The sequence below is a fragment of the Cloeon dipterum genome, chromosome 3, assembly GCF_949628265.1.
Source record: "Cloeon dipterum chromosome 3, ieCloDipt1.1, whole genome shotgun sequence".
NCBI lineage: Eukaryota > Metazoa > Arthropoda > Insecta > Ephemeroptera > Baetidae > Cloeon > Cloeon dipterum.
The window spans coordinates 8,595,914-8,619,541 of NC_088788.1; the positions used below are offsets into that span (position 1 = coordinate 8,595,914).

A 23,628-nucleotide genomic window follows, 5' to 3' on the forward strand; every position below is an offset into this window, starting at 1 on the left:
TCATCTGAGGAAAAATAAAAATGAGAGTAAAAATTAAAAAAAAAATAGTAGCGATAAACTGTCTAACTTATAGCGTTCAAATTGTATCATTCTTCATCTGGCAATTCAGTGTAACGGACGTTTAATAATTCGCGGACCCAAGAATTTGGGGTAAGTGCCGTTAACGATAAAAATATTAATGTAATTGTAATTTATTGAATTGTATTACAGTCCTGTTGACGATTAAACACGTCTGTGTTAAAAAGAAGAATTATTATTTGGTCATCTCTTCCCCTGCGACCAAATTTGGTGACCCCGACGTGAATTCTTGGGTCCGCGAATTATTAAACGTCCGTTACACTGAATTGCCAGATGAAGAATGATACAATTTGAATATTCACGTTAACAATTACAAAACAACAATGACGATTGGCAATTCTTACACGGCAACAATGAAATAATACAGAACAAATACAACAATCAAATCAACAATACGCTATAAAATCTATACCAAACATAACAACTATCAAATATCATGAAATTTTTGAAATATTTTGAAATCGTCAGGCTAACGCGACTTCAATCCGGAACTAAAATTGTCCAAAAGAGGCAAAACCTTTTTTAAGTGGGTTATTAGCGTCTTTGATGAGTAAAAAATACCAAATATTAAACGTTTTCCTTTTTTAATTTTCAAATTTCTAACATTTCTTGTTTGTAGATTTAAATTTAGAGAGCAGATATGTGTGCAGACAGAGAAATAAACAATGAGAGAATGAGAGATTCAAGTTCAAGATTTATTTGTATTTCCCATCAGTTGGATGCGGCCGGACTTTCACTAATATGCATGACAATGCGCGTGAGCGCTGCATGCGACGCGGGTGATGTTCCACGGAAACGCCGCCGTCGCGCACTATCTTCATAAATATTCCCAAACAATTAAGGCGATAAATAACGGCAGCGGCGAGGAGAGCTGAACGCTGGAACCCTGCCTGCGTGCTTTTTGTGCCCGCGATTCGGGACGCTCGTCAAAAATGCGTCAGTTATATTCTTCTTTTTTTTTGTACGAATCGAACGTGAGCTTCCACGCCGAGACAAGTGCCGACGCAGCAGGCGAACACATTCTTTGTGTCGAATAACTGTTCACGAGTGCATTAATACATATTTACCAGCACATTAGAAACGCAAACAAGAAGAAGTAGTGCTCTCCAGTGGAAAGAACAAAAAATTTAAAACGTATGGATGAGGAAGAAATTTCTTTTAAGTGGATTGAGGCCACTTGACAGAATAATATTCAAAATTACTGAAATGATTCTTGAATAAATTAAAAAAATAAAAAAAATAAAGGTTCTTTAACGGCCAGCTGAAATTTTCAGTCGAATTTTGTGCGAAAATAGTAGCTGAGTGGGGAAAAACTGAAAATTTTGGCAGTTTTTGATGCTACTTTGAACTGGTGAATTTTAATCAGGCATATCACAGACCCCTTTCGAAAATCTGCAATTTTTGAAAAATTAAAATAAAACTTTCAAGACTCAAAAGTACCATTTTTTATCTTCTCAATATGTATTAAATTTAAAAAGTCTATTTACATCGGTGCCAAGAGACAGTGTTTTGAAAATCCTGAAAGAAAAGTTAATGCAAGATCACAAGCTAATGGAGAGAACATTGATTCCGATTGATACGTTATGTGAAATGGTAGATTTTAGCATGAAGTCAACATACTTTATTTTCGAAGGAAAATTTTACAAGCAGAAGAAAGGTCTGGCGATGGGTTCGTCACTGTCCCCGGTTCTCGCAGAAGTTTTTATGCAGGATTTTGAGAGAAAATGCTTGGAGAAATTCCGAAAAAAACCGAAAGTGATGTGGAGGTATGTGGATGACTATTTGGTAATTTATGACCAGGCATGTTTTCCGATAGCCGAGTTCTTGGATAGCTGTAATAGTGTACATCCTGACATAACTCTTACATTGGAATTGGAGAAGGACAAGTCAATCGCCTTTTTGGATATGTTACTAGTACACGAACAAGGCAAAGTCAAACTGACGGTGTATAGGAAGCCAGGAAGTGAAAATAGTTTCTTGCAATATGACTCAAATCATAGTTGCGAAACAAAAATGGCGGTGGCACTGAACATGTTTAGACGGGCACTTGGCTATTGCAGCGACAGTTTGAGTTTGAACCAGGAGATAAACACGATTTTTGGTTTGTTGGAGAAGAACGGATATCCGAAACAATTCATCAAGAAGGCATACCGGAAGTGGATGAGAAAAAGAGAGGACAAGGAGGAGCAGGTGCATTCAACGTCGGTGGTCGTTCCATTTGTGAGGGGGTTTTCTGAAAAATTTAAAAACTTCAGCAAGAAAATCGCAAATGTGAGGGTAGTTTTCTCAAGTGGACTTTCCCTAAGAGACCGGTTGATGCGCGTGAAACCTCCATCGGAACCAGTACTTAAAAACTGTATTTATTTAGTGCCATGTTTAGATTGCACGTCAGTATATATTGGCCAAACAAAGAGACAAGTGCAGTACAGATTAGATGAGCATAGGAGAGCCGTAGGAAAAAGCACTGGAAGCTCGACGAACAATGGTCTCCAGTTAGCGCGGCATGCACAGAAAAAAGGACATACGTTTGATTGGAAGAATGTGGAAATTTTGAAGCAAGAAACAAATTTGTGGAAGAGGGTAGTTTTGGAGGCGGTTGCAATGGAATGCTCAGAAAACGTTATTAGTAACCCAAGCCACCTGCTTTGTGATGTGTGGAAAAATATTTTACGCGCTGAAAGGGGAAAATTTAGCTCACGGAACAAAAAGGTTCCCTACCACCTGTGAGATGTGCGTGTTATTTAACAAAGGGGTGGCTTAGAATTTGTTACATTTGGTCTTTGGAGCTTGCCTCAAGTGCCTCATGAATAGGTGGGTGTTTTTTTAAAAATTGTATGGAATTTATATGATTTTAGATGTGACATTATTGTATTGTTTGTTATTTGATTGTAATTGTAACTCATGATTAGGACGTACTTGGTGACGTCGAAACTGGTCGAGAAATAAAGAAGACGAATTTCTCTTTAATTTGACAACGAGGATGAAGCCTGGTTTTAATTATATTCAACATGAAAACAACCTCGAGTGGTCGCACTTTTCAAATAATGTATTAAATTGTCATAATTTTTCTCATCTCGAAAGCAATTAATTTCCTTTGATAAAAAAGAGGGCGTAACCAGTAAAATTCGAAAAACTGGATTTGGGGCACTTTTGGTCTGAAGGACATGGAAAAAACAGGTCGATTAGGGTCAACTTTACATGAAATTTCATTTTTTTTAAATAAAAAAATCACCAACATTCCACTTTAATTCATAAATAATTCTCATATGCGTTACAATTTTTATTTTAACGCGTGGAATTATGGTTTTAACTTATTTTCGTTTCCAAATTGGTTGAAACAGACGATCAAATTGTGTAAAACAGATGTGAAATTGGATTTCAAAGTTGTTTATGTCATTATTAAAATTGCCTAATTTAACAATATATTTAGTGATCATCCAAACAAAATAAACTCCAATCCGAGTGCTGCATTAAATTTATAGCTTTGCGTGGAATAAATCAGTTTTGTGTTTTTTGAAAGCCGTATAAAGGTGCACAAAGGCTTTTCCCCAACCAGGCCGGGCCCGGAGTGAAATAAATCAGCAGGAAAAGCTGAATTAGGAAAACGGAGCCGGGCTGCGTGTTTTATGGGCGCAGAGACATAAATAAGAATGAGGAGCATCGCTCATCTGCCCACACGCAGCGTCTATTCTCTCTCTTTATCGTGCGATGTCGTCGCCGGGATCAATTTGGGGGCCGCCAAGAGAGAAAATAAGAGACGCCGGTCATCCTGTTCGTTTGTTTGGACAATGCACCGCCTCGTGACTCGCTCCAATCGCGCGTTTCTTACGCAAACCTCTTGACAGTGACAGTGGCGTCAAATATAATATAAAGTTCTTCATTCCACTCCACAGAGGTCATGTAATAAAAATTTACGAGTGTTTTGATACTTGAAAAGGGTCAGCTCGGAATTATTTTAAAAGAGGAAAATTATTTCGTAATGGAGCGTGCGAGATCACAGCTCACGTGTTTCCCTGCCCGCGCAATTGAGCAATTTCACCGATCAAAATGAATTTCTCAAGAAATGTGGATGAAAATAATCTACATCAGAAGACAGGAGGAATTAAATGGGAGTAAGGATATAATTTTTTATAAAATGGCAGGTTAAAAATTATAGCTACGAATTTGTTTAGATTAATAATCATTGTTCCTGAATTTAACTGATTTATATAGCACGTCGAATTTATCGCAAATATATATTTTGCACGAGTTGAAATAAGCCCAAGATATGGAGTTTTAAGCAAAATGTATACAATTCATACTGACCCAACAATAATAAGAAAATTTTCTCGCCTCAATCATAATTAGAGCATGCAAAGAATTTATTTTTTTTTCTTGGTCACCTTCCATTATTTTGAACTTGATATAATTGTTTTTGAGTAATAATTTTAACTATAGTTAATATTTGACAAAAAAATAATAAATTGCTTAATAACGTATAATATTTTTTAAATTTCTTAAAAATAATGTAAAATCAATATTCTTTTAAACTAAAAAAATTGTACGTTTTATTTAAGTTTTAGAATAACTGTCTAAACTCGTCAATTATGAACTATTATGATCTAAAAATATGAAAAATTGCGAGAATGATTTAAAATCTTCCAAACGTCCAAAATTCAATTATTAAGAACAAGAAAAAAACCTATTTGTAAATGAATTTAATAATATTTCAGTAAAAAAAGACCCACCAGTGTTTTTGGCAATCAATTTTAATTATGCACGTCAAGAAAGCAAAAGATTACGCATTTTTCTTTTGACAGCCACGCAAACCACCTTAGCAATTTGGCGTTTTTTCGCGATTTACGCCGGAATAAATTGCGTCGGCCACGAAAGCAGGAATTTTAACAAATGCGCTGCGCATTTGTATCCCACGATAAGCACAAAATGACATACAGCGTCTGGCTCTTTTTGAACAGAATACAGAGAAGAAGGAGGAGGAGCAGCAAAAAATTAGGTGGCTTACCGTCGAGTCCTGGTGGTTGACGTCGGCGCCGTGCCGCAGCAACTGCCGCACCACCTCGAGGTGGCCCTCGGCGGCCGCCCTTTGCAGCGGAGAACACCCACTCTGAAAATTAAAATACAATTTTATTTATTTTTAGAAGTTTTTGCTAAAACAGATCAATTTTTTGCACGCGGACCAAAAAAAAATGATTGAGATGGAAATAATTTTACTTCGGGTAGCAAGATTGACTGGCCCGCGGGTGAATTTGTGCCTCAACGCTTGTCGCCTTTTAAAAAGTGATTTTGTTGCATGAGTAATTTGCGGCAATTTTCGTGATGATGATCATTTTGCAGCCGCTTCTCCTCTTGGCAAAAGCGATTAATCTGCGCCTGCTCGAGCCAAAGTGGAAAATGACTTTCAACAATTTTCCCTCTCCCTTTCAAAAAAAGTGTAAAAGCTTTTTTATCGTCAATATGAAAGCGATAATATTTGATCGTATTTAAAGCCTCTTTTGGCAGCGAAATTCCATGTCTTTTGCGTTGCAGTTGGAATTTTGATTAGGCAAACAATGGGTTTGTTTAAAAGGACCAAAAGTTGGCGTCTGTGCGGTTTGGCAGAAAATTGCGGGCCAGCCGCGCGCGAACCGCGAACGACGAACTCGTGACGTCCAAATTAATGTACACACATAATCAGAGTCACGACTGATTAAGCTTATTGCGTCATTTCTCCTTTTTCTCGCTTCTCCGCGCTGCAGTGCGCGTGAGATATTTTATTTATGCAGCAGCTATAGCGCTAACCGCAAACCGACGAAACGGCCGCCCAAAACAAAGAGAACATTGTTGTTCGCGCTTCCTTCTCTTTATTGTGCCACGCAGAGCAATGACTATAATTGAAAATTTTCTTGCTTCACACTGAATTTTAATTAATTTAAAACAAAAACGGTTTGGAAATCAGGTCTAATTAAAGCTTGTCTAAATTTTATACAAAATATGCTTGAAAATCGGCGGAAATTTATTGTTTCAGCCGTCTGCCTGCCATTTTTAAATTGTGAACAATCCACAAAATTTTTTAAAGGACCTGGAAATTTTTTATTTGGATTTAAAATTATTTTTGGCCAGAATTGAGTCGCAAAGTTAAATTTACATTTCATAAAGTTCATGTTAAATAAAAAAATCCGTCATAGACTGCCAATAAATATTTATAAGTGTATTTTTCGGATAAAATACCGTTCTTGGCGTGCATAAGGAAGCAAACCGTTTTGAGAAATAGTTCCTGGCGTGTCGTCGTTTCGTGTTGCGTGTCAACAAACGGGGCCAGCGCGCACAGGAAAGCGGAGGAATTAAAGAAATTTATAGCATTCGGCGTGCCGGTGATTTATTCCCCGAAATTAATCCTGAGGAATTTTAATTACTGTCACGCGGCGCCAAGCAGGCCTCGTTTCCAACAATGGAAAATTTTCTGCCAAGATCGCAGGCCGTAAATTTTAAGCGTTGTGGGAGCAGCCGGGACCAAAAGGGAGGCGTGTCGCTCTCACAAGAACATCTGCGCCAAAGAGTATAAAAGAGACGCACGGAGCAATGTCGTGAAAACAAAACCAGATATTTTATTTTACAGCCTGGCATCTGATCGCAGAGGCACCTTAAAAATACTCGCAAGGACGGGCTCAACTCGAAAGTAAAACGGTCTGGAAATAAATTAGATTTTTAGATGCCTTGGACATGGCGAGTTATTTATTTCGTGGTTAAATTAACGAACGTAGAAATTGTGCTGTTGATGTTTCACAATAATATGCTCGTTTTTAGGGCTATTTGTTTGTATTTTGCCTTTTAAAACGGTCGATTTTGGATTTTTTTTAGTTTGTGCTGGCTCATAGAAATATTTTGTTTTATTTTATAAGGGTAAATTTTCGTTGTGGCGCTTGTTTTGCACGAAAACTAGATGTCCGATAAATATTTATACGTTTTTATTTATTTCGTCGATCAAAACACATGTGTTTTGACGTTATTAAAATATTTGGAGGGTTTTAGAAACTCTAAACTCATTTAAGAAGCAAAAGAGTTTCACAATTTTTCCTTATTATTAGAAAATTATCCGTTTTCGAGAATTAATGGTAATTCTTAAGAGTTCGATGATTGACAAAATAAATTTCCTGAAACTCTAAGAAAACAAATAATAACATTTCTCCAAATTTGAATTTCATTTGAAACCCCGCTCTTTTTCGATATCCTTTCCTTTAATTAGAAACATAAAACCAGGGGAAGAATCCAATTAATAAAAATTAATTGAAATGAGAGCTAAAAATTTAATCTGGAAGGCAAGCTGGAAGATTTAATTGCTATCTGCGCGTTCGAGAGTGGTTTGTTCGTTCGTTCGTTCGGAGGGGGCGCGGTGCTTGTGCCTTCGAGTGTCCCTGACTTGAAGCGGCGAGTACCCTGACTGAGTGCTTATGTCGGGAGCGAAGTGGAGAAGGAAAGAAATAAAGGCAGCGTGCCAAGCAGCGCCGAGAGGAGGGCCTGCGGGTGCGCGCTCGGCGGGCGACAACTCTGTATTGAGTTGAGCTTCTCAAACTTTTTTATCTGTCGGCGCGGCGAAACCCGAGAAACACACTCGCACTGCCCCGGATGGCTGGCCGATCGTGAAAATTACACTCGTTGTTTGCTTCGCGAATTATTCCTCGGCGAAATCGAGACTTTGCACTTGAGTATCGTTTTCTGCTTTTTCAAACGTATCGCTTTCACGCACTCGCTATATAATACGAAATAAACACGTCCAAAGTGTGTTTGTTACTTGTTACTTGTCCGGATTTATTCTGCACTCTAATCGTGGCGCGAAAAGATTGAAATAAAAAGGATATATAAAAACAAACTAACCAGTTTTAGTATCATTTTTAAATCTGGTGTGATTTATTCAGGGTTTGCAGTTTTGTCCTTGCGTTTTTTAATAGAACAGAGACTGAAATTTCCTATTTAGAAGGTTGAGGAATTGGTTTAAGTCAGTAATGAAGACGTTAATAGTAAAATCAATGCTTAAAACTATGAAAATTTCATCATTATTTTTTTAAATTAAGGGGAAAATATAAATGAAAGTTTTTGGTAACGTATTTCACCAATTTTCCAAACCTGAATATTACCTAACCTATAAGGAAGTTGAAATCTCCGTTACAAAATAAAATTTTAATTTTTAAAGCTGAGGAAAACTCTAAAAGATCTTTTGCTTTTTTATTTATATACATATAACTAAAATATCAGGTTACTTTTTTGAGCATTGAAGTTTATTGGCCATTCATTCGAAAAAAAAGAAAACAAGTATATTTTTTATTATTATTATTGGGCCGTGACCAAGTTTATCTCTTCCGCTGGGCGCCCGCTTTGAGCTCTCGTCAGGAGGAAGACATAATTAGGCGCCAATAAAACGTGCGATCGGATTTATTTTCATCTTAAGCAGCGGGAGATAACTGCTTCCATGCAGTCAGCCTACTTTTGCGCGAAATATGCGCGCAAACGAGCTAGAAATGAAGAAGAGGCTTTCGTGCAGTGGTGCGTGCGCCTCTCGATGTGTGGAATGAGGAATGAAGAAGTGTGTTTCGTGGTTTCGGCCGGACCAAATTACACCTCCGAAAAGCCTAATGACGCGACGCTTTATTATAATCCGGCGGCTGCGGCGCGGCTTTGCTTTATTCGACCTTTCCCACCGCACGGGCGCACGCATTTTTTCCTAATAGCCCCGCGAAGCGCTGCATCCCCCGCTCACATTCACCTTTGCTGAACGCCGACTCAGAGGAAGGAAGGAATTTGAAAAATAGAAATAGATGTGCTCACAAAAGGAAACTCTTAATAGATGGGATTTCACGTTTCAGTTTTTGGTGAAATTATTAAATTCGTGTAGAATTTAATGATTGAATAGTTGAAATCGTTTTTAAATTTTGAGAAAACCGTAATTTTCTTTTAAGCATTTGTTCTGGGCTATGTAAGTTTTTAATTGTTAACCAAAGAACAAAAATGGCATAATTAAATTTCCGTCTTTTCATACCTAACCACAATTTTCTTGTAGAATTTGCATTAACTTGAAATTAAATCCCAATTTTTAAATTAACTATTCTTAGAATTAATCCACTGATGAAAAATGCAGCTCTAGAGTCTCAAATAAATTTGATTTCCTATTCCGTGCAGGTTTATTGTAGGGAACAATTTCCGACTGCGGGAACAGTGAAAAGGCTGGGAGCGTTTGGTCGTGAGCAATGCTGGGAGGCTTCTTTTGATTGAAAAAAATATGGGATGAGAGCTATCGCACGGGCAGAAGGGCCACACAGGTAGAAGAGGCCTTTCGAGAGAGAAAGAGCCAACCCTAATCGACAACCCGGGGAGCAGAGCACTTTCATTATGGAGCCTAATGGATTTATCAATGCCCCGCCAAACACTGATTTGATGTTGAGCCATATATAAAACAAGCCCCTGAATTCTGGTTATTGAGAAATAATAGGTGTACGACTGCTGACGGAACAAAAGACTCGTCTCAAACTGTAACTTGGCTTCCGGATTGTTTATCTCGGCAGCGATGCAAGTCATAAAATAAATCTCAAACATATGGAGCATGCTTGAAATAGTAAATCAATTAAGTCGTTTCCATCTCTGAAGACAAAATATATACACTGTAAAAGTGAATTGCTGGCTTCAGAAAAAAATATATTACTATATGGTCGATTTTACTGAAAAATCTCCTGTTTGTAAAAAAAAAAATCTAACTGCTCAACGATCTAGAAACATTTTCTTGGAAATTTTAAAGTGGATTTTTACAAGACAAAACTGACAGTAGAATTTCACAAAAATTCATATCTAGAATTAGAAAAAAAATTAAAATTTCGCCCAATTTATCGACTAAGTTAAACGGTTTGTCAATGATTTTTCCCTTCATTTCGATTCGCCTCATCGCAATCTTTCCAACAGTAACGCTTACCGCTTGCTATTTTCGCCACTTTAAAACGTAAAACCATGGAAAATTTAGCTCTCTCGCAATTTTAGAGAAAAAAAGTCCGTCGAGGTAAAAATAAGTCTCCAGAACATTTAACCGATAACAATCCACGTAGAAGCTGTAAAATAAATAACGAAGGGAAACGCCTCCTCGTTGTACATTATATTTCCATTTCAATAACTCCAACAAGACTGTGAAACCCAGTTTTTGCAGAGCACGCTTTGCAACACGACAAAGAAAGAATGGCACAGAGCAAAAGGCGTGTGTATGTGTGTGTGTGTGTTTCTTTTTCGTGTTCAGCTTTTCACGCCGTCGTTTTTGTCAGGGTATATTGTTGCTGCGAGCTGGACATGTGTGCGGTTGATTGTTGCGCGCAGATGCATGAATAGGATAATGACGGGGCTACTATTTTACTCTCGCGAGAGAGTGTGTGTGTGTGAGTGTGAGTGCAGTGCGATCATAAAAATATTACCGCTGCCGTCATTACAACGAGTTCATTGATCTGCGACGCGAGCAGCCATCGCTCCTTGCGTCTTTCTTTCTTTCTTTCTTGCGCTTGCTCCTCGCCCTGCTCTCTTCAATTATAAAATCCGGGCAAAAAGATACTGAACTACGCAGCTGGAAACAGGTTTTTTTTTTAAATATATCAAAATTACTCTTTGAATCGAAATCAAACAGAAAGGATGAATTTAAAATTTGGACTGTAATTTTAAAATTTGTAAGTGAAATAATATTTTTTAATTATTTTAAATATATTTTTATTTAAATAGTAATTTTCTCTGTTCAAAAACTAAAATCGTATTTTTAACTTCAAGCTATTACTTTTCCTTTATAAAATTGATTTAAATACTCAACAATTTACGCAGATAAATTAAATTGAAGTTTAAAAGATTATAATGCTGAGGATCTGCTTATGCAAAGATAAAAAATTATTTAAACTAATTGTGCCGAGTGTAGGCTTGATTTATTCCTCTTTCGCAAAAGTGTGTTTGTGGCGCTTCTTCCGCTTGAAAGAGTGTGTCACGTTTTCCTGCTCAAAACCCGACTTTTCTATATACATTTGCGTGTACGTGAGCTTTACTTTGACGCGAGTAGAAAGCTCACGTCTCTTTTGTCCGATTCTTTTCTGCCAAATAATGTCGTTTTAATTAACGCAGCAGCCACACGATTCGCCGCCAAATGAGCACTCTCTTGCTCGCGGCGTTTGTTTAAAAAGGTATAAATGCATTTATTCTTAAGTAACTTTTCGAGATAAGCTCCCGCCGCCGACGACTCCCGGATATCGCGTGCTTTACGTTTGGTCCATTAGCAATTGAGACGAGGGTTTTAACGAGCTGATTAAATTGCTTTTATTCTTAGATTGTTTGTCTCTCTCTATATATGGACTTAAAGATTTTTGTTGGTGTATTGTATTTTTATACCAGCCGTTTATTAAAATGATTTTTCCTGATTTCTTGCACGAATTGTAACACATAACACTGTCAGACCTAATAGTTTAATACCTATGATGTAATTTGACACTATTACGTCTATAAAATATATTTTTAATGAAAATAAATGCGAACATAATGAACAAAATAAAAAAATAGATTGCTCTTGATTCATAATTACCACATATTCGTACAAATTATGAAAATTATATTGAATCAATTTTTTTTACAACAGTGCGCAATTAAAGATTTTAAGTTCTTTTTACGGTGTAAAACTAAAATTTATCCACGCTTTGCTGGGAGAATTTCTTAAAAATCAGCTTCAAATTTTTCAGGCTTTTTAAAAGCCGAGACAATGTTTGCTTGCTTAATATCAAGATTTTCTTATATTTAAAGGAGAATAACTACAAAAGTCACACAATTTTTAACGGGTCGTGCTAGTTAGCCGCAAAAACATGTCCCACGACAGGAGTAAAATTGCGACTAAAATCATTTAATCCATTATTAAAATTGTTGCTTTGCACAGTTTTGATTTTAAAAGAGTCAAATAATGGCGCTGAATTTCATCTTAAAGACACGCGAGTGTTAAAAAAAGATATTTTCAGCTAAAAATCTGAAAATCAATGGGCCGTTTGATTTTTGGAATCGGCCGCTGAGTTAGCCGTCCAGCGCTGGACAAATAGAGCGGCCATGTTGTGACATCAAAAATGTCAAGGCATTTAAAAGCACGCGAAATGATGGATAATCCAACAACAAGCAGCCCAACAATGACTTTAAAAATGGCCACCTTGAGCAATGATATAGCGTATCTTTGATGACCGCTTGTTTGCTAACGTATGGAAGTGATTGTCTGAAATTCCAGCTTTGCATAATATGAAATGACTTGTTTAGTATCGTTTACTTTATATCGTGTCAATATTAAATTTTCCTTAAACGTGGAAAATGTCGTCTGGACAAACCAGATTTGAATTCATCTGGAATAAAATATAATTATCGCGAGATAAAATCGCGTCGGTCGGCAATTACTCGTGCCGATTTACGCCGAGCAGCCGCGTTTGCGTCGTCCCACCCGAGACATTCCTCGCGCGGCTCAATAGTGCGTGGCTGCGTGCATATGCAGATGGGGCGATTGCGCAAGAACGCATGCAGCTTCTTATGCATTCGTCCAGAACGCAGCTCTTTTGAGTGATTGATGACGGACGCGCGGCCACCGCCGCTTTCGGCCTTAAAAATCAGCGTTTTCGCTTCAGCGGGCGGGCGGTTGGCCGGGAATTAATCACTCGGTTCTTTTTCTTGATCTGCATCAGTCAAAAGTATAACTGGACACACTCGGCCAAGCCAAACAAACAGGCTCCGCATCGATAGATAGCATCTGCGCGGGTCGGAAAACAAACTGGTCCGCCGCTTTCGTCGCCACGAACACTTTCTGCGGCCTCACCTCCACTCTTTTTCTGTATATCAAATTTCTAAAATTATAAAGAGGAGAAGAATGAATTTAGGGAAATAAAAGACGTTAAAGAATTCATTTAATGGCGCAGCAAAGATGGAATTTTACGATGGTGGGAAAAATAATAAATCTCTTAACTTGAACCGACGAGGTCAGATTATATCTTCCTGGGGAAAATTTCAAATCAGTGTAATTTTAATCAAAATAATTATCGTGATAGAAAGTAAGGCACGTAGTGGTTTGCGTTTTGCTAAATTTCTCCTGCGAAGGTCCGATTTGTTTGATTATCCGCGTCCTGATCCTAATTTAGCGTTATAGCAGCGATTGCTCAATTAAGCGCTGACCCACCAAGCCAAGAGATGAGCTCTGACTTTTACCAATTCACGGCGCAAACTTATAATCACAATTATCGCCACTCTCGCACTGCCGCGGATTTCCAAATAACGATCGCGGTGGAGAACTAGTGACCGAAAAATTATTAAAACCACACACATCCTACTAGAATTTATAATTAATTCAAATTACAAAAAGGAATTGTGACGTTTTCCCACCAGGAGTCAAGAGTTAATTGCCAGTGTTGGTGGAATGCAAACAAGCCGAGATTTGGGAGAAAAAACCGCTAGGATGAGTTTTAATTGCCGGTGTTCAATGCTGCGGTTGCATAATCTTCGGAGAGATCGTGTTCGCCTTTCGCCTGCCTCTCTGCTTCTTTATTAACATGTCAACGCGCGGCCGGCGGTGCGGGGACAAAAAATTTCGCAGCGCACGGCCGTAAAGAAGCGGCAGGAGCAGCACACCGGGCATAAAAGTGTCGCCTCGCCTCGCAATATCTCAATTACACCAGGCGCAAATTAATAACGACCAGTTCCCAGCCGAACTCTGAACTTTTTACGGCCGCAAAATCACTAAGCGAATCTACGTTTATGCCAACGCGATTGAAAAAGACACGTAGACAGACGAAATTTATATATAACCTTGCCAAATAAATTACAATTCATATTGATTTATGGTTTTAAGTGGAAATTGAAAGAGACACTCACCCCATCCGGCCTGTTGACGTCGGCACCGCTGAGAAGGAGACTAGCGACCACGTTTGCGTGCCCTGCCGAACACGCCAGGTGCATTGCCGACCGACCAGCCTATGGAAAAAGACGGAAATTAATTTTTTACGCAGACGAAAAATGTTTTGAAACACAATATAATTTTCAAAACCCCCTGAGGGTAAAAATTTATACCACAACACACAAAATACACAGAAATTAAAGTTAAGAGTTTAAATTTTTCAAGAAAAATATTGTTTTGTTCTTTAAATTAAATTTTAAAGAGGATTGATATTGCAAAACCCGGCATGCATAAAATAAACTCTAAGGATTCAAAATTGGCCTGGGTAGCTCTTTAAATTTTTGAGAAAAGTGGCTGCAAAGTTATTAAGCTTGAAAAATGTTTCCCTACTTGAAAATAAATGTAACTTTATTTCACAACAAAGAATTTCCCTAAAAATTATCATAAACCGTTGGATAGATCTTGACAAGAGGAATTGAATTTCGGAGAAAATGGGCACAAATTTAATTTCAACTCCTCTTTTGATTGTTGCTCATTGCTAACAATTTGAACAACTGCTTAGTGTAGCCAACAATTCTAATACTTTTTAATAGTAGTTAAAGAGGAATGATACTGCAAAAGCCTGGAAAATGCTTGTTGCCAATGTATAAACTCATCCCTTAGGATTCAGTTAAAGCCTAAATTGACCTAAGGAGCTCTGTAATTTCTTGAGAAAATTGGCTGGAAAGTTACCGTGCTTTTCAAATGGTTAATGGCTGTCTCCTTACTTGAAATCTGATTTAATTTCAAAACCAAGAGTTTCCCCAATAAGTTGGACAGATCTCGACAAGAGGAATCGAAATACGCCAAGAAAATATGTTCAAGCACTGTAAAGTTTGGAGAAAATTGGCAAAATTAGAATTTTTACGGTTAGGAAGGTCCTTTTTTATTATTGAAAATTGTTAAACTAATTGTTTATCGATCAACTGTTTATGGCATCCAACAATTCAGAAAATTTTCAATTGTTGCCCTGTATAATTCCACTTTAATACTCAGCATCAATCTAAAGAAGGTATCCTCCATCCTTGCATCAATCTACCTCGAAGGTTTCTCAATAAGTTTGTTCATTGTATTATCCAACCATTAAAAAAATTAATAATTTCCTCCTGCCGTTTGTTTACAAGTGGCAGCAAATTGACAATCGAAAAATGATTTGCCGAATCGGCTTGGAGACAGATAAAAAAATTGGAGAGGCCATGCGATTTTTCACAGCAGCGGGATGGATGGTCTGGAGATTGGAGGAATGTTCGGCCGTGGCGCACGGTGAATAAGTAATTAGCGATGGTAGTTTGGCTATTCAACAATGCGACACGCCGGGCCACGCGGCACAATGCCTATTAATGAAGCCGCCGCCGACACTCACACAACACCCGGAATGCTACAAAATGGCTGAATCACTTTTATTAAGTGATAATAACAAATACACGCGGCGGCGGCGCTTCTTTCACACGATTGATACTCAAAAGAGCGTCATTTACACCGTCCTCTTGAAATTAAAACAACGGAGCAGGCTATTTTCCTCCCATCTAATTGAATTTTGCTCACCTCATCGGGCACATCGGGCTTGACGCCTTCGCCGACGAGTCGGACGATGGTGTCCGAGTCGCCCCGCACGGCCGCCTGCCGAATTTGCTCGAGCAGCTCGGCTTCGGCGGCCGACGGAGCGGCGTTTTTGCTCCGGCCGAGGGGCATATCGTCCTCACTTCACGGCGCAGTCACTGCATCCCACCTGAAACAAAACAATCCGAAAATTTAATTCATACTAATTTTTGTCAAATTAAAAAATATATATATTAAAATTAATGACAAAAAGGTTAATCAAACGGTTGCGTAGAATCTATTTGTTAATAATGCCTGATTTAAAAATAGTTTATTATTGTCTGACAAATTCCATTAGTACGATGAAAGGTGGTATTGTGTAAAGGAATTAGTACACATTTCATTTCCGACAAAGTATTAGCAAATATAAGTAATTATTGTGACCAATCAAAAAAACTCCCTCTTATACACGACAGTCAGTTTAGGAAAATCCTTCGAAAGGCGTGTTTCTCGTTTTCCGTCTATTAGACATGATTTAGGTGTTTTTCTATAACGATTTCATTTGGATTCAACGGATTCAACATGTCTCGCTCTGGAGAGCCATTCGAAGGTATAATGATTGCTTCTATTTAAACTAAGTGAGTACTAAATTTGACCCACGATAGACGGAGAGAAGGAGAGCATTGGTTACTGGGACGGTGACCCATCGGAAACCGTGGGGTTTGTATTTTAAAGTATTATTACCCAACCATTTTTTGTTTTATCAGCATTGCATGAAGAATCAAGTCAAAATTTATTCAAAGAATAAACTGAAGTCTAGAAATGACTCCATTGTTTTAATTTTTAAATAAATAAATAGATGTAATAGGTTATTTATGGTTTACTTCCACTACATTATATTCATGTTTTTTTTTAAATATGTTTTTCCGGAAAATTAGCATCAAATTTTGGCAGTAACTCATACCTGAAAATCACGATTGGGTCATTTCCAGAAAAATTAAGTGCGAAATATCATTTTCAGAGTAACGTGTGCATTAATTGTCCACTACTCCTATTCCGGAAACACGGAGAAAAGCCGTGAGGTAAGCGACAGAAAGGACGTAGAAAATTTGAAACAAAATCTGGGAAGATACGCAAGAGTCTTCGAGACCTCGGAGCATAAAAAAGACGTGCTCAACTTGATAAGCAGTGAACACAGGCTGAGAAGAACTTTTAATCTGCGAAGTATGTTTAATTATTTGACAGCTTTTGGTAAATACATGTATGTAATTTGCTTTGCTTGAAGCTGATGAAGAGCTGGAACTGTTCTTTTTGTTCATCCTGACTCATGGTAACAAAGATGGCTACTTGGGAACTCATTTTCAAGATGAATCTTTCTACGTAAATGAAGTCTACGAAAGGCTAAATAAAAATCGAATTCTTGAAAAAACTCTAAAAATTAGCATCATATCGGTATAGTACACGTTTTTAAGTTTTGTGCTTAACATAAAGGTAATTAACGCAATTTAGGCTTGTCGTGGCGATATGATAGATGACATCGTTCCCTCGCATGGGAATGAGAAGGAAGTGGAATTCAAAAATGTTGTTCATAGCAAAACGATTGAGAAGGAAAGTGATGCAAACCTCAACGCAGTAAGAGTGACGGCAGAGCCAAACAGAGAGAATTTCATCACCATGTTTGCCTCCGTCGAAGGTACCAAATTAATTATTTTCTTTAGATGTAATTAAATTAATTGTAAATACAAAGGAACATGTTCATACGACAGAAAAAAAGGGACACTCATCTGCGAATCCTTCTGCGCGTGCCTCGATTTTTTGGAGAAAGACGTCAGTATTGTTGAGTTTCTGACAAGAGTCATGTTCTGCATTCACCGAGGAATAAACAGATATTATGGATTCGGTGAGACGCCGGAAGTGAAGATTTTCAAACACAGAGAATTAACCATATCAAAAAAGTTTGCAGGATCAGATAACTCGTAAGATCTTTAATTATATTGTTAATTTTTCCATTTAAAAAAAAAATTATCAGCGAGTACCAGGGTCTAGGAAATGTAAACTACGACTGGATTTCTGATAAGAAGGAGCTTATTTTGAAGCGGAAAGCACATTTCTGCATTTCATACCAGAGCAAGGATGGGCCCAACGTTTCAATCCTGCAAGATTTGCTATGGAGCAATTTTGGTCTGGAAGTGAAGCAACACGATTGTTTAAACACGCTCGTTCATTCTAGTTAGTATAAATTTTAAATTTTTATACGATTATTCACTTAAATAAAAATCAGTTTCAGCAAAAAGCGAGGAAGAAGATGGCTGTGTCTTCATATTCATTGTGGCTCCACTAAAAACTGACGAGAAAACCGGCGAAATTTTCGCCAAAATCGAAGATGGATATATTCCGATTAAACGAGTACTCTACCAATCCATTGGGCCAAACACTGGAAACTGGATCGGAAAGCCAAAACTGTTTGTGTTTCTCAATTCTTCTGACGCATCGACTTCAAGGGACTCTTATTGTACTGTGTGCCAGGTAAATCAACAAAGCCAAATATTTAAAATTAAAGTCTAAAAAAATGCACTATTTTTTTCAAAGGTTTACAAAGAGAGTGATTTTACTAGAAGTGGTACCATCCACGTTGGCCTTCTAACCCTGATTCTGCCACAACAAAGTAAGAAAGCAATAAATCCTTCAAGCGTTTTGTGTTAATTGATTGGGTTTTAGATGCTGTAAAGTTTTTCAACGGTGAACTAGAAGAATACACGAAATCGGGAAAAATGAGAACTTCAACATTTCAGCAATTCTTCACTGACGTTCAACGCAAAGCAATGGACACGTTCAAAATCAAGCCGATGGTTATTTCAACCCTTGAAATGATGCTCGGCATGTCTTTCCCATGCCAAACTGTCGCCAAAAACTTCATTCTAACGGGCGTGCACAACAACGTTCGAGTTTCGCTGTCTGCACTCAGCAAAATGTACATCGGGATGCTGAGAGGAAGTGCAAGAGCGGCCACTTCTCGACCAGAAATCATGGCTATAGAGTGCCTGTTGGCGGATTCAGATCAAGCGCACGTAGGACGAGTCGAGAAGTGCGTCTTGGAAATGAAGTGTGAGTACACGGTGTTCATCATTTCCGCCAACGCCGGCTGGGGAGCGTCTGCGTTGACTCAAATTCTGACCTCGAGGGTCAGCGAAGAAGAGCGAAATATCACTTATGTCAACTTGAGAAACGACAGCGAATTTTACAAGGCGTTGAACGATTGCAATGAAGATTACAAAGCACTCTTCAAGCAATATTGGCAGTTGAAAGGGCAGCCGCGCCCTTTTGGAAGGAACGAGCTCATCGTTCTTGACAACCTGGATGGTTTGCGCAGCGTAGAACTGGAAGACGTGCTCAAGATGGTGCGCCAGATGGCAAAAGACAGGGTTTCTCTGATGATATCCATGTGGCCTAAAAGCGAGGAAATTGTGGAGAAGAGTCTCAAGGGAATTTGCCCAGTGACCATTGTGCACATCAACCGCGCCTCCAGAGAAAATCAGATCGCCTTGTTGGAGAGCAGGATCGGTGGCTGCGTGGAGAGAGACGCGATCGAGAACATCTTGGAGGTAATTGAAAGGGCAGGCGCTGACGACCTCACCGAGAAAATCGGCTCTATGGAGTACTTGGCCACTTTCCCCAACCTGACAAGACAAGAATCTGTCAACATTTACGCGTTGAGTAAGCACGTGTTCAACCTGACAGTTGAAATGGTTCTGCATAGAGTAATTGGCTTCCCTCCGTTATCAGGAAAAAACAAAAAGTATCGCAAGGAACACACTAAAAAGCTCTCGATTCTCTCCCAATCTTACTTTTGCGACACCCCAGTGAAAAAAGACTTTGAATATGAAACGAATCTGGAGCATTATGGCATTGTACGCGTATTGGAGTCACGAGTAGATGTTTTGAGCAAAACTTTGGCGGCCTACCTGTGCGTGAGTGAGGGCTTGATTTCGGCCAAACAGATTAGCAAGATGCCCGATGAGAAACGAAAAATTCTCGAGAAGATGTGGCGTGAAAAAGAACAACTGAATGAAGAATCCAATTGTGAAAATTAGGACAAGGGAAGCTTCACATTTTTCATATTTAAATAATTTTTCGTTTAAACTTGCTGCAATATTGATATGTAATCAATAAATGTAAAAAACACTACACTAATAAACAGTGGCGGCCAGATTCGTGCGACGCGCAGATATGGCGTCCGGTGGAGAATGGCGCGAAAAACGGTGACGTGAAAAGGCGCGAAAAGATCCAAGTGTTCGTCAATATTGCGACATAATTTGCAGCACTTGTACTAATTTTGTCTTTTGGATCGTACAAACAAACTCTTGATACTCGCACGGCAATCCAAAGAGAGCTTTTTGTTTCCCACATTCGGACGCCATCTTGTAACTGCGCATTGGAAACCGATTTTATCGCACATCTGGATCCCACTGCGATTAAATTAAATGCGTTATTGAAATCGTGATCCCATTATTATGTAATATTTTGCTTAATAAACATTATCTGATAACAAGAATAAAAAGTATGGAAATCATCCACAGATGGAGGTCTGACGCATTGAAGAAGTGTCTCAAGGGAATCTGCCCTGTAAATTGTAGATATAAATTGTCAATTTAAGCAGGAACTATTTCAAAACCGACGTGGTAAGATTTTTTCGATTCCATTCTAATAATTCAAAGAGCTCAAACATTTTGTATATATAATTATTTAGTAAAATAAAACCCCTTCAACAATTTTATACACTTGTTTAATTTGCCAAGCCCTTCTCAGCTCGTGTAAATGCAAATGAACCGTTCACAAGATATTTCCAACAACCAGCCCGTTGGCTCGCATTGGAACCAGCCCGTTGGCTCGCATTGTTAAGGCACTCTCAGGAGTGTCAAAGCAATGAGAGGTATTTGAGCAGTTGGGAGATCTAATACTGGCTACCCAATGTCCGAGATGGCAAAAAGTGTTTAGTTTAGTGACTCGAATTGCTCAAATTGCTCAACGGGCTGGGAAGCGCACCGGCGCTGACTCGCTACTTGCTGGTTTGCACCTTTCCAGCATGCGTGATTTGGCTTCACGGGACGAACGTCTAGCGTTTCAAAGCAGTCCTCGGTGCGGAGGCAAGTGGCCCTTGAGTGGGCGGGGTCCCTGTGCGGCCTGGTGCGCCCATGTTATCCGTTCGCGGTGTTATTGGGACCCGGGTTTCAGCATTCGTGCTAGTGCAGTGCGCGCCCTTCCCGGTCCTCCGGTCCTCGGACAGGGATAAAAAGAGCAAAAAAAAACAAGCAAAGAAACGCAGCTTTTTTACTCACACAATAATTGTAAATAATAAAATATTTTAAAATAAACTTCCTGCAAAATTTATTTGTAATAATTGTAGGAACGTCATACTTATAAATTAAATGCGTTACTCAATTCGTCTTTCCATTATTATGAAATATTGTATTATAAACATTATCGATTAAAAAATATGGCTTAGTCTAATTTTGTAATTTGTTTCTCTGCCCTATTCTAACATATTTAGTGGCCAATTAGGCTTTGAGAAAAGCAAAACGGAAGAAAATTACATAAAAATAGCTTATAATATAGCACCTTTTCTTGATTTTAAAAATTTTGGAATAATGTTAATACGCGTGTTGCATAATTATTACGCCCACCGCTATCTGATCGAATTAAAAGATTTCGGAAAAAGTGACCTTGTCTCTATTTGCTGACTTGTCACCAACCTTTTTCTAAAAGCTTTTCCTAGGCTACCGTTTCATCTGAGAAAATTTGTTAGCCAATAAGCTGTGATAGAAAAACACGATTTATTTCACCAGTTTGCAAATAAACCCTAAGATTTGTAAACCATCGAAGTGATTGCGACGTGAGGAATCGAAATAAAGCGAAAAATGTTGATAAATAACCGTTTAAAAATTATTGCACCCCTGCGATGACATAAAAATAATCAAAAGGTCGCGTAGAATCTATTTGTTAATGATGCCTGATTTACAAAACTTGTCTGACAAATTTCATTAGTCAACATGATTAGGTTGAAAGGTGGAATTAGAACATTTCATTTCGGAAGAATTAGCAAATAAGTAATTATTAAGACCAATAAAAAGATTATGAAAAATTTCCGCTTCTACATCACGGTCAGTTTAGGAAAATCCTTCGAAAGGCGTGTTTCTCGCTTTCCGTCTATTAGACATGATTTAGGTGTTTTTCTATAACGATTTGATTTGGATTCAACGGATTCAACATGTCTCACTTTAGAGTGCTATACGAAGGTATAGTAATTCCAACAATTTGCACTTCAAGTACTAAATTTGACCCACGACAGACGGAGAGAAGGAGAGCATTGGTTACTGGGACGGCGACCCATCGAAAGCCGTGGGGTTCGTATTTTAAAGTATTATTACCCAACCATTTTTTGTTTTATCAGCATTGAATTGAGAATCAAGTCAAAATTTATTTAACGAGTAAACTGAAGTTTAGAAATGATTTAATTTTAAATAAATAGGTTCATCATATTGTGATTTTTGGTTTATTTCCACTACAGCCGAGATATTCATGGTCGAACTTTTTCCAAAATATGTTTTTCCGGAAAATTAGCATCAAAATTTATCTGCGGACACATATTTCATACCTTAACTCATACCTGAAAATCACGATTAGGTCATTTCAATATCATTTTTAGAGTGACGTGTGCATTGATTGTCCACTACTCATATTCCAAAAACACGGAGAAAAGCCGTGAGGAATACGACAGAAAGGACGTAAAAAATTTGAAACAATGTCTGGGAAGATATGCAAGAGTCTTCGAGACCTCGGAGCATAAAAGAGACGTGCTCAACTTGATAAGCAGTGAACACAGACTTAGAAGAACTTTTAATCTGCGAGGTATGTTTAATTATTTAACAGCTTTTGGTTCATACATGTATGTAATTGGCTCTGCTTGAAGCTGATGAAGAGCCGGAACTGTTCTTTTTGTTCATAATGACTCATGGTAAAGAAGGTGGCCGCTTGTACACTCATTTTGAGCATGAATATTTCACCGTAAATGATGTCTACAGACGGCTTAATAACAATCGAATTCTTGAAAAAGCTCTGAAAATTATCATCATATCGGTATAGTACACGTTTTTAAGTTTGTAGCATAATTGAAAGGTAATTAACGCAATTTAGGCTTGTCGTGGAGATATAAGAGATGACATCGTTCACTGGATTGGGAATGCGAACGAGGTTGAATTAAAAAATGACGTTCCAAGCAAAACGATTGGGAAGGGAAGAGATACGAACCTCAACGCAGTAAGAGTGACGGCAGAGCCAAACAAAGATAATTTCATCACCATGTTTGCCTCCGTCGAAGGTACCAAATTAATTATTTTCTGTAGATTTAATTAAATTAATTGCAAATACGTAGAAACATGTTCATACAGCAGCAAAGAAGGGACATCTATCTGCGAATCCTTCTGCAAGTGCCTCAATGTTTTGGAGAAAGACGTCAGTATTGTTGAGTTTCTGACAAGAGTCATGTTCTACATTGACCGAGCAATAAACACATGTTATGGATACGGTGAGACGCCGGAAGTGAAGATTTTCAAACACAGAGAATTAACTATATCAAAAAAGTTTGCAGGATCAGATAAGTCGTAAGATCTTTAAATTAATTTGTTAATTTTGCCATTTAAAAAAATTATCAGCGTGCAACTGGCTCTAAGAAATGTAAACTACGACTGGATTTCTGAAAGGCACAAGCTTATTCTGAAGCGGAAAGCACATTTCTGCATTTCATACCAGAGCAAGGACGGGCCCAACGTTTCAATCCTGCAAGATTTGCTATGGAGCAATTTTGGTCTGGAAGTTAAGCAACACGATTGTTTAATGACGCTCGCTCATTCTAGTTAGTACATTTTTTATATTTTTGTGCGATTATTTACTCATATAAAAATCAGTTTCAGCCAAAAGCGAGGAAGAAGATGGATGTGTCTTCATATTCATTGTGGCTCCACTAAAAACTGACGAGAAGACCGGCGAAATTTTCACCAAAATCGAAGATGGATATATTCCGATTAAAC

The 23,628-nt window shown here is 38.2% G+C and overlaps 1 protein-coding gene across 1 annotated transcript in view; it reads right to left on the reverse strand.

Annotated features, from left to right (window-relative positions):
* dgo (diego) overlaps positions 1-23,628 on the reverse strand; it is a 52,522-nt gene that overhangs the window by 7,656 nt on the left and 21,238 nt on the right. The window contains exons 2-4 of the mRNA XM_065483268.1: positions 15,551-15,734; positions 13,945-14,043; positions 5,081-5,182 (exon numbers count right to left, since the gene is read on the reverse strand). Coding sequence (XP_065339340.1) covers positions 5,081-5,182; positions 13,945-14,043; positions 15,551-15,697 — 348 coding nt within the window. The 5' untranslated portion in view covers positions 15,698-15,734. The remainder of the gene's footprint in view (positions 1-5,080; positions 5,183-13,944; positions 14,044-15,550; positions 15,735-23,628) is intronic.